The 13774-nt window shown below is 49.9% G+C and overlaps 1 protein-coding gene across 2 annotated transcripts in view; it reads left to right on the top strand.

Annotated features, from left to right (window-relative positions):
• The first annotated feature begins 1854 nt into the window (after positions 1–1854).
• Positions 1855–13774, top strand: part of Agfg2 (ArfGAP with FG repeats 2) — a 36778-nt gene continuing 24858 nt past the window's right edge. For both annotated transcript variants that reach the window (XM_052754092.1, XM_052754091.1), the window contains exon 1: positions 1855–2219. In XM_052754092.1, coding sequence (XP_052610052.1) covers positions 1999–2219 — 221 coding nt within the window. In that variant the 5' untranslated portion in view covers positions 1855–1998. The remainder of the gene's footprint in view (positions 2220–13774) is intronic.

Below are 13774 nucleotides of genomic sequence, written 5' to 3'. Positions count from 1 at the left end.
TCTGGATGGGACTTAATGTCACCTTCTTTCAGGGGTGAAGTGTATTTGTGGCTCTGACAATTGGAGAGGTGGATAAACTGTCACTTACATCTGGACTTCTTGTATTCTTCCTGTCTGCATAGATGTATGTGTGTATATATGATATAATTTGCCATCCTGGAGAGGAAATACTGTTCCCACCACTGATCCAGCACCCCACTACGGAAGACTGTGTGTGTGTGCTCATGTGCACAAGTATTTCAAAGCCAGAGGTCAATACCAGGTCCTCGATCAGTTTTCACTTTGGTGTATCTCAGTGGCCTGGAGCTCACTCATTTAGCTAGATGGTTGGCGATCAAGCCCCAGGGACCCTCCTGTCTCTGACTCCCCAGCTCCAAGATTACAGGTGCACACTGGCTTCTACAGGGCTTCTGAGGCTCGAACCCGGGTCCTCAGGCGTGCATGGCAAGCACACTTCACCACAGAGCCATCTCCGCAGCCCTGGACTTTCTAGTCTTCATCTACATGGGACACGTAAGCCACTTCATCTGCTCCGGGGCTCTCCATAACTCCTGTGTACTGATGACTCCCAAACCCATCTCTCTGGCTCTGGCCTCTCGTGGAATCAGGCCTACGCCTACCCACCTCCTTCATCAGCCCACTGGAGGTTTCACAAAGCCATTCCATTGACACGTCTGAAACAAACCTGCTGATTTACGGTTGTCAACACCCCTAAGCCGCCTCTCTGTCAGCCTTTCCCTTTTGAGGCAGTGACCAAGGAGGACCCTGAACCTCGAAAACTCCTACCTCTACTTCCCAAATGCTCGAATTACAGGCCTGTGCCACCACTCTGGGTTGTACGGAGAATTGGAGGTTGAACCCAGAGCTCAGTCTATGCTAGGCAAGCACTGAGATACATCCTTGGCCCCAGAGCGGAGCTTTTAAAATCGAAAGACTCAGATTCAAATTCTGACCGAGCCACAAACCAGCTCTGTGATACACTTCAACATGTTTTCTTGAATATATATATATATGTATATATATATATATATATATTTTTTTTTTTTTTTTGGTTTTTCGAGACAGGGTTTCTCTGTGTAGCTTTGCGCCTTTTCCTGGGACTCACTTGGTAGCCCAGGCTGGCCTCGAACTCACAGAGATCCGCCTGGCTATATATTTTTTTAACGTGTGTGTGTGTGTGTGTGTGTGTGTGTGTGTGTGTGTGTGTACACTCATGGAGATCAGATGACTGCTTACAGGGGTCGCTTTTCTTACAGGAGTGAGCTCCGGGGATCAAGCTTGGGTTGTAAGGGTCGGTGGCCAATGCCTTCATCCCTTAAGCTAACTTGGGTATCCCACCTCGAGTTTTTAACTTTAAAGTGGGGGCTCCACCTATGACATGGGTAAATAAAACATCTTTTATAAAGCACTCGCCCTCACCTTCTCTGTCTTTCCCTTTCTCCGTCAGTCCCTCCTAGGGCTTTGCTTCTTAATTCTGCTTTGCTCGTCTCCAGGCTCAGCCTTGGAACAAGCCTTTGAAATTTGGCGGGAATTAGTACCAGCCGGGGGATGAGCACTGCGCACGCGCGGAACATCTCCTTTCTCTCGCACGCTAATTTTGCAACCTTCACCACCAATAAGAGTCTTCCTGAGAACCCGTGGCGAGAGGGGGCGGGGACAAGGAGGAGGGCACGCACGGTACTTGCACGGCGGGGGTCTTTGTGAGCCAATGGGAGAGGCAGGAGGCCGGGCGGCCGGGAGGCGTGGCTCGGGAGGCTCCAGCAACCGGAGGCCGTCCCGAATCGGACCAATCAGAGCGAGGAGGTGGGAGGGGGCTGGCCAATCAGCGTGCAGAACAGGACGAGGAAGGGGGCGGCGGAGTCTCTCGCGGTCGCGGTCGGGGCTGCAGGAGCTGGTGTCAGGGTTGCCGGGCGTGCGAAGGCGGCGGAGGCGGGAAAGGCGGGCGAGCGGTGAAAGGGGAGCGACCGCTGACTTGCTGCAGAGCAGCTCGGAGGAGAGATGGTGATGGCAGCTAAGAAGGGCCCGGGCCCAGGTGGCGGGGTCGGAGGGAGCAAAGCGGAGGCCGAAGCGGCTTCGGAGGTGTGGTGCCGCCGGGTGCGGGAGCTGGGCGGCTGCAGCCAGGCCGGGAACCGCCACTGTTTCGAGTGTGCCCAGCGCGGGGTCACCTATGTGGACATCACCGTGGGCAGCTTCGTCTGCACCACCTGCTCCGGCCTCCTGTGAGTGGACCCGGGGAAAAGTGGGTTTGGGGTGGAGGGGACCCGCAGGAGCTCGGAGCGATCCGGGAGGCCAGCGGTTGGAGGAAGGTCGCCTGCTGCAGAGATGTGTCGTGGGGGGAAAGGGAAACAGCGCACGGGGACGGAAGGCGAGGCTGGAGTCGCGTTGCGGAGGGAAGGGTGGGGGCTGTAGAGGGACACCGGGAGAGGATTGGAGAAACTCCCTGTGGGAGGCGAGGGCGAATTGCAGGTGGGGAGAGAGAAAGTGTGGAGAATTGAAAGGCACTGGGGTGGGGTGGGGTGGGGGAGGGACTTAAAGGGCCAGAAATTGACGTAGACCTTTAAAGGGAACTTTAGCTGGGGATGTATCTCAGTTGGTAGAGGTGCTCGCCTAGCCTGCTCCGAGCTCCGAGTTTTCATCCACAGCGCTGCATAATAATAGCAAGTACTGTGGTACTCGCCTGTAATCCCAGCACTGAGGGGCCGGTGGATCAGGAGTTCAAGGCCAGCCTGTGATACTCGAGACCCTCTCCCCTCCACGACAATAGAAATAAAAATAAAAAGGAAAGAAGTAGGGAAATCGAGCTTAGGATAAAAGTGTCCTGCTCTGGCTGGCTTGTGTGCTTCCAGCAGTGCAGAAGGGAATGGAAAACACTACGTGCTTTCATCCAGGTTGACAGCCTGGAGTGGCAGGTCCGAGGCCAGGGATCAGGTGCAGATCCTAATCTTCCAGGGCTCTGGAATGCTAGCTAGAGGGTAGACGACTTATGAAATCGAGTAAGGGCAGAGAGCCAGCGGGTTATCCTAGCGGACAGCTCTACTTCCCCAACGAGATGAGGATCAGAACGGGAGATTCTTTTCTTTCCCCGTTCCTACTTCCCTTTAAAGTTACATTTTCTTTATTTATTTTGTACTGTGGGGGCAGGTAGGTTCTGTGGCTTGTGTGGGGATCAGAGGACAACTTGTAGGATTCAGCACTTCCCTTCCAGTATGTGGGTCCCGGGGATCACACTCAGGTCCACAGGCATGGCTGCAAGCTCCCATTCTTGCTGAGCCAGCGTACTATTAATTTTTTTTTAATGAGATGGAATCTCATACAGTCCGGGCTGACCTTTTTGTTTGTTTGCTTTTTTTTTTTTTTTTTTTTTGAGGCAGAGTTTCTCTTGTGTGCAGCCCTGGCTGCCTTGGAACTCGTTCTGTAGACTGGGTGGGATTCAAGACATGCACCACCACCGCTGCCGCCACCCGCCCAGCCCAGGCTGACCTGTAATTCGCTGTGTAGCTGAGGCTAGCCTTGGAATGCAGATCCTCCTGCCTCCACCGTCCAAGGGCTGGGATTTCCCGAATGCACTGCCATCCTCAGCGTGGGGTCCTTCTGAAGTGCACTGAGTCTCACCTAGTAAACTGTAAATTTGGGGGACAGAGGCTTGGTTGTAAAATCCACAGTGCCCCCTCCAGCGTGGACACTATTTATTCATGCCCTGCTACTTATGGTAACAGCTCTCACCCAGATTTCGTATATAGTAAGCTCCCCCTCCTTAGGGAATTATTTGATGAGTGTCAGGTACCAGATCTTTGGGTTTTTAGGGGACTTATTTTGCCCGGTTTTCTAGTGTTATTTTAGTACACTGCTGTTTTGTTGTTGTTGTTGTTTATTCAATAAGGAAAGTTCTCCTCTTCTTATATGCATACTAGCCTAAAAAAACAAGGAGTATTGTTCTTATGCGACAGATGGGAGATCAAAAGCAGAAAGAGGTTTAGTAATTTACCCAGTGCCATATGGAGGACTCTGTTTGCAGCGTTTGTTATTTAGTATGAGTTATGATCGTGGGGGAAACCAGAAACGAGGATCCGGGTGTCCTAGGAGACAGTTTGGAACCATATCTCTACTCAATTGCTGTTCTTCTCCAAATCTCTCTGTTCTTTTTTTTTTTTCTTCCTTTTTGAGACAGAGTCTCATGTAGTCCAGGCTAGCCTTGAATATGTAGCAGAGGATGGCTTTAGAATTCTGTTCTTCCTGCTTCCATCTCCTGAGTGCTGGGGTTGCAGGTGTGCGACTTGCCTGGTTTGCGAGGTGCTGGGGTCCAACCCCGGCCTTTATGAATGTTAGGAGTGCGCCTGGCTGAGCAGGAGCCCCAGCCCCCTCTCAACTGCCCTTCTATATTGTGAAGTTGAAAGTGATTTTTGGAGCAGGCGGTGGTGGCACACCCCTTTAATCCCTGCACTCAGGAGGCAGCGGCGGGGGCATCTCTGTGAGTTCGAGGCCAGCAGAGCAAGTTCCAGGACACACACACACACACACACACACACACACACACAGAGAAGGGGGGAAATGCATGGGTTTGAGGGGATGGCTCGGTGGATAAATACTTGCCATGCCAGCATGAGGACCTGAGTTTAGATCCATAGTACCCAGGTAAATGGCAGGAGGTCGTGGTAGCTTGCTTGTAATCCTTTTACTTGGAGGAGGATGTAAGGGGTCATGGCAAGCTGGCTAGCAAGAGTGACTGAATCAGTCAGCTTTTGGTTCAGGAGAGAAACATTGCCTCAGTATATAAGGTGGAGAGCGATGGAGGAAGGTAACCAATGTCAGCCACTGGCCCCTGCGTGCACATGCACTCACACACATGTGACCATACGTGCATATACTCTCCCTGCCCCTCAAAGGGGAGTAACTATATCATAGCATATAGTAAAAAAGAAAGCATAAATCTTGAAATGTTATGAGAAGGGGCATCTGTATTGTTGTTCGGATACTTGGGTTTGAACTCAGGGCCTTACACATGGCAGGCAAGTACTCTGTGACTGAGCCACGCCCCCCAGTCCTGGAAAATCAAATTACAGCATTGGTTAGAAGTGAAGAGAAGCCTTAATGACTCCTCAGAGCTGGGCCCTAGGAAGAAACTGCCAGGAGAACCATTCGTTTGTCCCAGTGGTTAGTGGTGAGGGCATGGGAGATAACACACTGGGGGTGGGCTGGGGCTGGAGAGATGGCTCAGCACTTAAAAGTACTTGCTTTTCCGTAAGACCCAGGTTCAGTTCCCACCACCGACAAGGCAGTTCACGACTATCTGTAACTCCAGTGTGAGGGGATCCAACATCTTCTTCTGGCCCCCAAAAGCACTAGGTATACGTGGGGTGTACAGGCATACGTACAGAGGAAACACTCATTCACCTATCCTTTTTTGTTTGTTTGTTTGTTTTTGGTTTTTCGAGACAGGGTTTCTCTGTGTAGCTTTGCGCCTTTTCTGGAACTCACTTGGTAGCCCAGGCTGGCCTCCAACTCAGAGATCCACCTGGCTCTGCCTCCCTCTGGGATTAAAGGCGTGCGCCACCACCGCCCGGCCTCATACACCTATTCTTTGTTTCTTTGTTTTTCTTGTTTTGTTTTTGAGACTGGGTCTCATTGTGTAACTCTGGCTGTCCTTGAACTCGATCTGTAGACTAGGGTGGCCTCGAATTTACAGGGCTTCACCTGCCTTTGCTTCTGGAGTGCTGGAATTAAAGGCATGGGCCATTTTATTTTTATTCTAAAATTAAATAAATTAAAACAAACCAAACAAAAACAACAAAATAAACCCCAGGGGGCTGGAGAGATGGCTCAGCAGTTAAGAGCACTGGCTGCTCTTCCAGAGGTTCTGGGTTCAATTCCCAGCACCCACATGGCAGCTCACAACTGTCTGTAATTCTAGTTCCAGGGGATCTGACACCCTCACACAGACATACATGTAGGCAGAACACCAATGTACATAAATAAATCTTTAAAAAAAAAACCAACAAAACAGTAACAACAAAACCAGAGCCCGATGAGTAATAATAAAAAAACAAGCAAAACACAAACCTTGGGCAGGCGGGGGCTAGATCTCACTTGATAGGGTCTAGAGTGCATGGGGCCCCAGGTTCAGTCCTCCACACTGTGTAAAACGCACCTGCAATCCCATCACTTGGGGGACACAGGAGGATAAAGAGTCCAAGGTCATTTTTAGCTACTTAGTGAGCTTGGGGTTAGCCTGTGATGCAGGAGACCTTGTCTTTAAAAAAAAGAGAGAGATAGGGTGAGGGAGATGGCTCAGCTGTAAAAGTGTCTGCGGCCAAGGCTGACGACCTGAGTTCAACCCCCGGGACCCGAAATGTGGGCGAGGAGAGCTGATTCCCCTGAGTTGTCCTCTGACCGCTACACACAGGCCATGGCACAGGTGTACACACACACAGAATAAATAAATGTAATTAAATTGGGCCCTGGCTGTCCTAGAACTGGCCATATAGACCAGGTTGGCCTCAAGCTTAGAGATCTGGCTACCTCTGCCTCCCAAGTGCTGGGATAGCTGGCATGCACTCACTACAACGCCCAGCTTGGAAAAAAAAATTTTTTTTTTAAGGTTTTAAAAAGATAAAACTCTGCATAAGCAGGAAGTGCTGACATTGTTACCATTGTTTTCTAGATTTTGTTTCAAGTATCCCCTGATAATCTCCGTCTTCTATAATGAATATCCCTCAACCAGGACAGAAGGGAGGCCAGGGGATCTAGGACACTGTAAAAACCTGATTTCTTCTGCTGGAGAAGTTAACTGCTTCTGTATCAGTGCATGATTTATAGAACCCTTACACCTTTTCTGATGGTCTCACTCATGAAAAGGCAAGACCTGGGCTGGTGAGATGACTCTGTGGGTAAAGGTGCTTGCTGCCAAGCCTGATGACCGGAGTTTGAGTCCCTGGATCCCCACGGTAGAGGGAGAGAACTGTCTCCTCCAAAGCTGTCCTCTGACCTCCACTGGAACACCGTGGCACACGGGTATTGCGCATGCACACACACACACACACACACACACACACACACACACACACACACACACACACACAAATGCCTAAGGGTTGGAGTGATGGCTCAGTGGTTAAGAACACTTGATGTTTTTCCAGAGGACCAGGGTTCAGTTCTCAACACCCACACGGTGGCTCACAACCACCTGTAACTCTAGTTCCAGGGGATCTGAAGCCCCCTTCTGGCTCTGAGGACACCAGGCATGAATGTGGAATATATGCATACACTCAAGCAAAAGCACACATTAAAAAAAAATATTTATTTATTTATTTATTTATTTGTTGTACATAGTGTTCTGTCTGCATGTGTCCTTGCAGGCCAGAAGAGGGCACCAGATCTCATTACAGGTGGTTGTGAGTCACCATGTGGTTGCTGGGAATTGAACTCAGGACCTCTGGAAGAGCAGTTAGAGCTCTTAACCTCTGAGCCATCTCTCCAGCCCCCAAAAATAATTTTTTTTAAGTGTACTTAAAAAAGTTGACTCTTGTGATTTAGGTAAACACTGGATGGGGGTTGCTGTGGTTGGCTTTGTGTCTCAGACTGGGTGGGCTGCTGAGGATCTCCTGTTCCCATGGCATTAAGTATCAGAACTCAGTTCTCAATGGGATGTCTATATGACTCAGTGCATAAAGGGGCTTGCTGCCAAGGCTGACAACCTGAGTTCGATACCCAGGACCTATTTGGTGGAAGGGAAGAACTGATTCCAAAAGGTTGTCCTCCCTCTGACCTTTATACTCCTGCCATAGCTCGAGGAGACAGACACTCACACGGAGTAATAAATAAATTATTAGATTGAATTTTTAAGAGTCCATCAAGTTGTTTGCCCATACATTAGGATTTTGTGATGCTGGTAAATGGAAATAGTAGCGGGCCCGCAGTCTGCATACTTACATATTTGTGTAGTTGACAGATTTCAGTTGAATAACCCCAGCCACTCCCCTGGCCACTGCAGATCCAGCAGTAACAGTTCACCAGCTTACCTCAGTGGAGCCTGGGGGCTAGAAATAGAGCCTTCTCTGTGTAAGTATGTAAGTGGTGAGCCTGTCAAGTCCAGCAGTGCTCGGTGTAGGGGGCAGGGCAGTGTGAGCACATATTAAGGTATGGTGTCAAGAACAGACCTAGGGAGATGGCTCAGCTGCCTAATCCACTTGCCCCACCATAGTCTGTTCTCTGTTGTTACGGTAAAACACCATGACCAAAAGCAACTTGGGGAGGAAAAGGTGTGTAGCTGGAGTGTTCCTGTGCCCCAGCCTGCCGGCAGTCGGGACACATCTCTCCCACTCGCGTCTCCCAAGTAAACACACAGAGACTTATATTACTTACAAACTGTATGGCCGTGGCAGGCTGCTTGCTATCTGTTCTTATATCTTAAATTAACCCATTTCTATAAATCTATACCTTGGCACATGGCTCGTGTCTTACCGGTATCTTACATCATGCTTCTCCTCGTGGCGGCTGGCAGCCTTCCACCTCCCAGAATTCTCCTCTCTCCTTGTTCGGCCTACACTATCCTTCCTGCCTGGCTACTGGCCAATCAGTGTTTTATTTATCAATCAATCATAGCAACATATATTCACAGCATACAGGACATCCCACAGCAAGGGTGTATTTTTGATTGACATGCTCCAGTCACAGCCCATCATGAAGGGAAGTCAAGGCAGGAAATTGGAGGCAGGAGTGGAAGCAGAGGCCAGTGCTGCTTACTGGTTTGCTCTCCATGGGTTGGTCAGCTACCTTTCTTATATCATCCAGGACCACCTGCCCAGAGGCCCCACCCACAGTGGGCTGGGCCCTCCCACATCAATCATTAATCAATAAAATGTCCTATTCCCTCTTGTCAGAAGACTTTAGCTTGTGTCAGATTGACAGAAACCGACCCTCAAAGCATGAGGAGCTGAGTTCAAATGCCCAGTACCTGTTGGGCGTGGTGGCGCACGCCTTCGATCCCAGCACTCTGGAGGCAGAGGCAGCTGGATCTCTACAACTTCAAGACCAGCTAGATCTACATAGGGAGTAAGTACCAGGCCAGGCAGGTCTGGGATGGCTCCGTGTGTGTCTGTAACCCAGTGCTGTCGGGAGCAGAGACAGGAGGATCACTGGGGTTTGATGGCTCCAGGGTAAGTGAGAGACCCTGTTCAGGAAAGGTACCTGCCACTAGGCATGAACCCAGGGACCCACGTGGCGGAAGGAGAGAACTGACTCTCCCAAGCTGTCCTCTGACCTCCACATGGACACGGTGGCATAGGCATGCACACATGTATGTCTCTGTATTATGTGCGTTCAGGGCCCACAGAGGCCAGAAGAAGGCCTCAGATCCAAAGGAACATGTGGGTACTAGGAATCAAACCTGGGTCCTCTGGAAGAGCAGCCAGTGTGCTTAACTGCTGAACCATCTCTCCAGCCCCCTGCATTCCTTCCTTCCTTCCTTCCTTCCTCCCTTCCTTCATTTATTTGAGATGGGGTTTAATGTACCCCAGGCTAGCCTCAAACTAGCCAAGTAGCCAAGGGTGGCCTCGAAGTTCTGGTCCTCCTGCCTCTACCTCCCAAGTGCTGGGATTATAGATGTGCACTGCCCTCCTGTGCCCAGTTCATGAGAATTGAACCAAGGCTTCAGGCATGCTAGCAAGCAACTCTACCAACTGAGCTCTGTCCCAACGCCCCCCCCCCCCATAGCAGACTGAAGAGCCAGATACCTTTAGCACCCTAGTCAGAGAAAGGAAATAGCAGACTAGGTTTTATCTTAAAGGCCATTTTTCTCTTGGCTGTATTATAAACATGGCTGCCTTGTAGAGAGGGAGTCTTCTGGGCTCAGTGCAGAACTGCCAGAGTTCCCAGTTGGCCAGATTGGCTGATGCAGTAGAGCTGTGTGTTCTAGCCAAAGCTTAATTCCCTAAGATTTGAGGAAAGAAAAAAAACCTCATTTTATTTCGTTTTGTACATACTTATTGCGAGTGTCTGCGTATGTGTGTGCATGCCTATGCCACGGTGGCCATGTGGAGGTCAGAGGACAAGTTGGGGTTCTCTCCTCGCACATGTGGGCCCCTGGGCTCATGCTTAGTGGCAGGTACCTTTCGTTACCCACAGAGCCATCTGACTGGCCAGAATTCCACATTTCACATTAGCAGACAGGTTTCCTAAGCCTTCCCCCGTTACATATATGAGTTTATATGTTCACGCTTTTTCTTTGTTTTTTGTTTGTTTTTTGAGACAGGGTTTCTCTGTGCAGCCCTGGCTGTCCTGGAACTCTCTCTGTAGACCAGGCTGGCCTCAAACTCAAAAATCTGCCTGCTGAGTGCTGGGATTAAAGGTGTGCGCCACCACCGCCAGGCACTTGTTTTTTTTTTTTGATGAGGTCTTTTCTCAGCTGTAGCCGTAATCTGCCACGTTGGTGGGAGGGCCCGAGAGCGGCTGCTAGTTGGTGTAGTTTCTAAATTTGCATTCGTTTGCATACGGGCTGCCACAAATGTGGTTGCCAAATCTGAGTTTGATCATTTTGTTTTCTTCCAATACCTAGCTTCTCTCTTTGGCAGTACTGGGGATTGAACTGTGGACCCCATGCATATGAAGCAAGCACTCTACCAGTGAGCTACAGCCCCAGCCCCCCAATACCTAGTTCCTTTAACCAGGATTTAGATGTTTTGGATGTCCCCCAACATACACACATGCTTAAGATTTTTCTTTGTAACTGCACGGGCTTGTTTGTGTGGAAGTCAGAGGACAGCCGTAGATAGATAGGCATTGGTTCTCTCCTTATATTACGTGGGTCCTAAAGATCCAATTCAGGTCCAATTCAAGCCCCTTTACCTGCCAACCCATCTCACAAGCCCTTGTCTTGTCTTTGAGACAGGTTCTCATGTAGCCCAGGCTAGCCTCAAATGCCCTATATAACCAAGGCAGACTAGCATCAAACCTCTCTATAACCAAGGCTGGTTTGCTACCTCACAAGTGCTGGGGTCCCAGACATGTATCACTGTCTTGGTTTCACATAGCCCAGACTGGCCTCCAACTCCCTCTGTATTGTGTACTTACAATTCTAACTCTCCTCCAGGAGGATGGACCTGCCTCTTGATGCTTAAACTAAGGTAAACATTGTTACTGAGAAGCCATCTGTTGAGCTGGTGTAGTGGCATGCACACAGTAACCCAGCCGCTCATGAGGCCTCGGCAGCGGGGTAGAGTTTAAGGTCAGCCTGGGTAACGTGTTGAGACCCCATTTCAAAGAAAAGGCATCTCCAGAGCAATACCTTAATGTTCTGTATGTGTGTGTGTGTGCGTCCACATGTACATGTGGGGGCCAGGGGTTAACCTTGTGTGTCAGGTGTCACCATCTTGGTTTTGGGTTTTTAAGACAGAGTCTCTCACTGGCCGGGAACTCACTAATGAAGCTAGGCTGCCTGACCAGCAAGTAAGGGAAGTCATCTGCCTCCGCTCCCTGGTGCTGATTACAGTCATGTGCCGCCACATCCGGCTTTCTTTATATTGATTCTGGGGATTGGACTTATGCTTGTTCAGTAAACACTGTAGAGACTGAGCTGTTTCCCTCATCCCTGTTCTTTCCCAGGCTTTCTTAAAAGTCCCTGTGGGATAAAACACTGTTTGGAAAGAGAATGGAAGCCGGTCCGGGTGCCACATGCCTACAGTCTTAGCACTCGGAGCTGGAGGCTGCAGGATCGGGAGTTCAAAGTCGTCTTTAGCTGTGTAGCAAGTTGAGTGAGATCAGCCTGGCCTACATGAGACTCCTGCCTTAATATACCCCCCCCCCCCAAAAAAAAAAAAGAAAAGAAAGAAAGAAAGAAACTAACTTTGATGCTACTTTTTTTTTTTTTTTTTTTTGGTTTTGGTTTTTCGAGACAGGGGTTCTCTGTAGTTTTGGAGCCCATCCTGGATCTCGCTCTGTAGACCAGGCTGGCCTCGAACTCACAGAGATCTGCCTGTCTCTGCCTCCTGAGTGCTGGGATCAAAGGCATGTGCCACCGCTGTCTGGCGGCAGGTCCTTATTTAATATTTAAGGTCTCACTAATAGACACTTTTTACCCCTGCCCATCTTTATGTGACAGTGAGAGTTTGCTGGGAATTGAACTCAGGACCTCTGAAAGAGCAATCAGTGCTCTTAACCTCTGAGCCATCTCTCCAGCCCCGAGAGTCAGACTTTTAACATGGATGGTGCTCCAGGAAGGCGTTTATAGAGATGTGCCCTGACAGCTCTTTCTTTGAAATCAGTCCCACATTACACGTGCCTCAGTTTCTTCCTGCCTGACTTGCTAGAAGTGGTTCCTAGTTGAAGTGTCCTGTCTCTGTGGAAGGAAGGTGTAGCTGGCTGTCCCATAATTCGGTACTTTTCCATCTGTTTGAGTAGGAAAGTACACATGTACCTTGCCCTGTTCGATCGCTAGTGCCCTCTGCTCCCTCGTCGCTCGCTCGTAGCCGACTTTACGGGGCAGGTAAACGGCAGAGGTTCCCTTAATACTTGATTTAGGCCTTGCGTATGGGGGTGTGTCTAAAGCTGGTGTCGTTCCCCAGGAATTCTCCACCTGGTTTTGGTGTTTTGTTTTGTTTTGTTTTGTTTTGAGACACTGTCTCTCTGTAGCTCTGACTATTGTGGAACTCACAGAGATCCACCTGCCTCTGCCTCCCTGGTGCTGAGAGTAAAGGTCCCAGCCCTGTTACACTTTAACACTGGTTCTGTCCCTGGCCTGGAGCTTACCAGCCATGCCTGGCCTTTTTTTTTTTTTTTTTTTTTTTTTTGAGACAGGGTTTCTCTGTAGGGCTTTGGAACTCACTCTGTAGACCAGGCTGGTCTCGAACTAGGAGATCCCCCTGCCTCTACCTCTTAAGCACTGGGATTAAAGGCGTACGCCACCATGCCTGATGACTTGGCTTTGGTTTTGAGCATCAAATTCAGGTCCTGGAGCTTGTGAGATAATCTCTTTACCATCCCAGAGTCCCTGATTTATTCATTTTATGTTAGAGTCCATAAATAACTTGAAAAACCTCTAAAGAAGTAATTTTAAAAAAAAAGGTGAAAAGAAGCGAGGCGTGGTGGCCTAGGTCTGTGACCCTAGCACTGAGAAAGGCTAGCCTGGGCTCCCTAGACCCAGTCTCAAAAAGCAGAAGAAGGGCCAGTGAGCTAGCTCATGCGGTCAAGGAGCCTGCCACCAAGCCTGACCCCACAGGGTGGGGGGAGAAAGCCGACTCCCTAGAGTTGACCTCTGACCTCCACGTGCGGACTGGCACACGTGTCCCCACACACAGAGACACACAAACAGGGGAGCCTGTGGCCTGGGTCCGCGGGTAAAGGTGCTTGCTGTCTAAAATAAATAAATGTCCTTTTCTTTTTAACCAGAACAGAAGGAAAAGAAGTGACTGGGGACGGTGGCGCCACGCACACCTGTAATCCTGACACGTGGGAGGCGGGAAAAGGAAATAGAGGTGACAGGCTTGAGAGTGGGGAGGGGAGGAGCCCGCGGGCCGCCAGGCGTGGCCGTGCTCTGCACCACAGAAGTGTTGTCGTCCTCCCAACTGAGGAAGGATGGCGCAGTGGATTGGAGCGGGGTTGAGATAGGAAGAGTTTTACGTTAGTGAGATCGCCCGGAGCAGGGTGACGGGGACCTTCCTCAGGACTGTGGAAGCCCCTAGCGGAGACTTCTTGGTGTGTGTCCAAGAGGACGGCTCAGTGGGTAAAGGCTCCTACCCGCAAGCCTGATGACCTGAGTTCAATCCCCAGGACCAGAGTGGTGGAA

Source organism: Peromyscus californicus, unplaced genomic scaffold (assembly GCF_007827085.1).
Source record: "Peromyscus californicus insignis strain IS unplaced genomic scaffold, ASM782708v3 Scaffold_2__1_contigs__length_46816999, whole genome shotgun sequence".
Classification (NCBI taxonomy): domain Eukaryota; kingdom Metazoa; phylum Chordata; class Mammalia; order Rodentia; family Cricetidae; genus Peromyscus; species Peromyscus californicus.
Note: the sequence above shows the minus strand (reverse complement) of the source record. Positions and strands in the feature narration are given on the sequence as shown.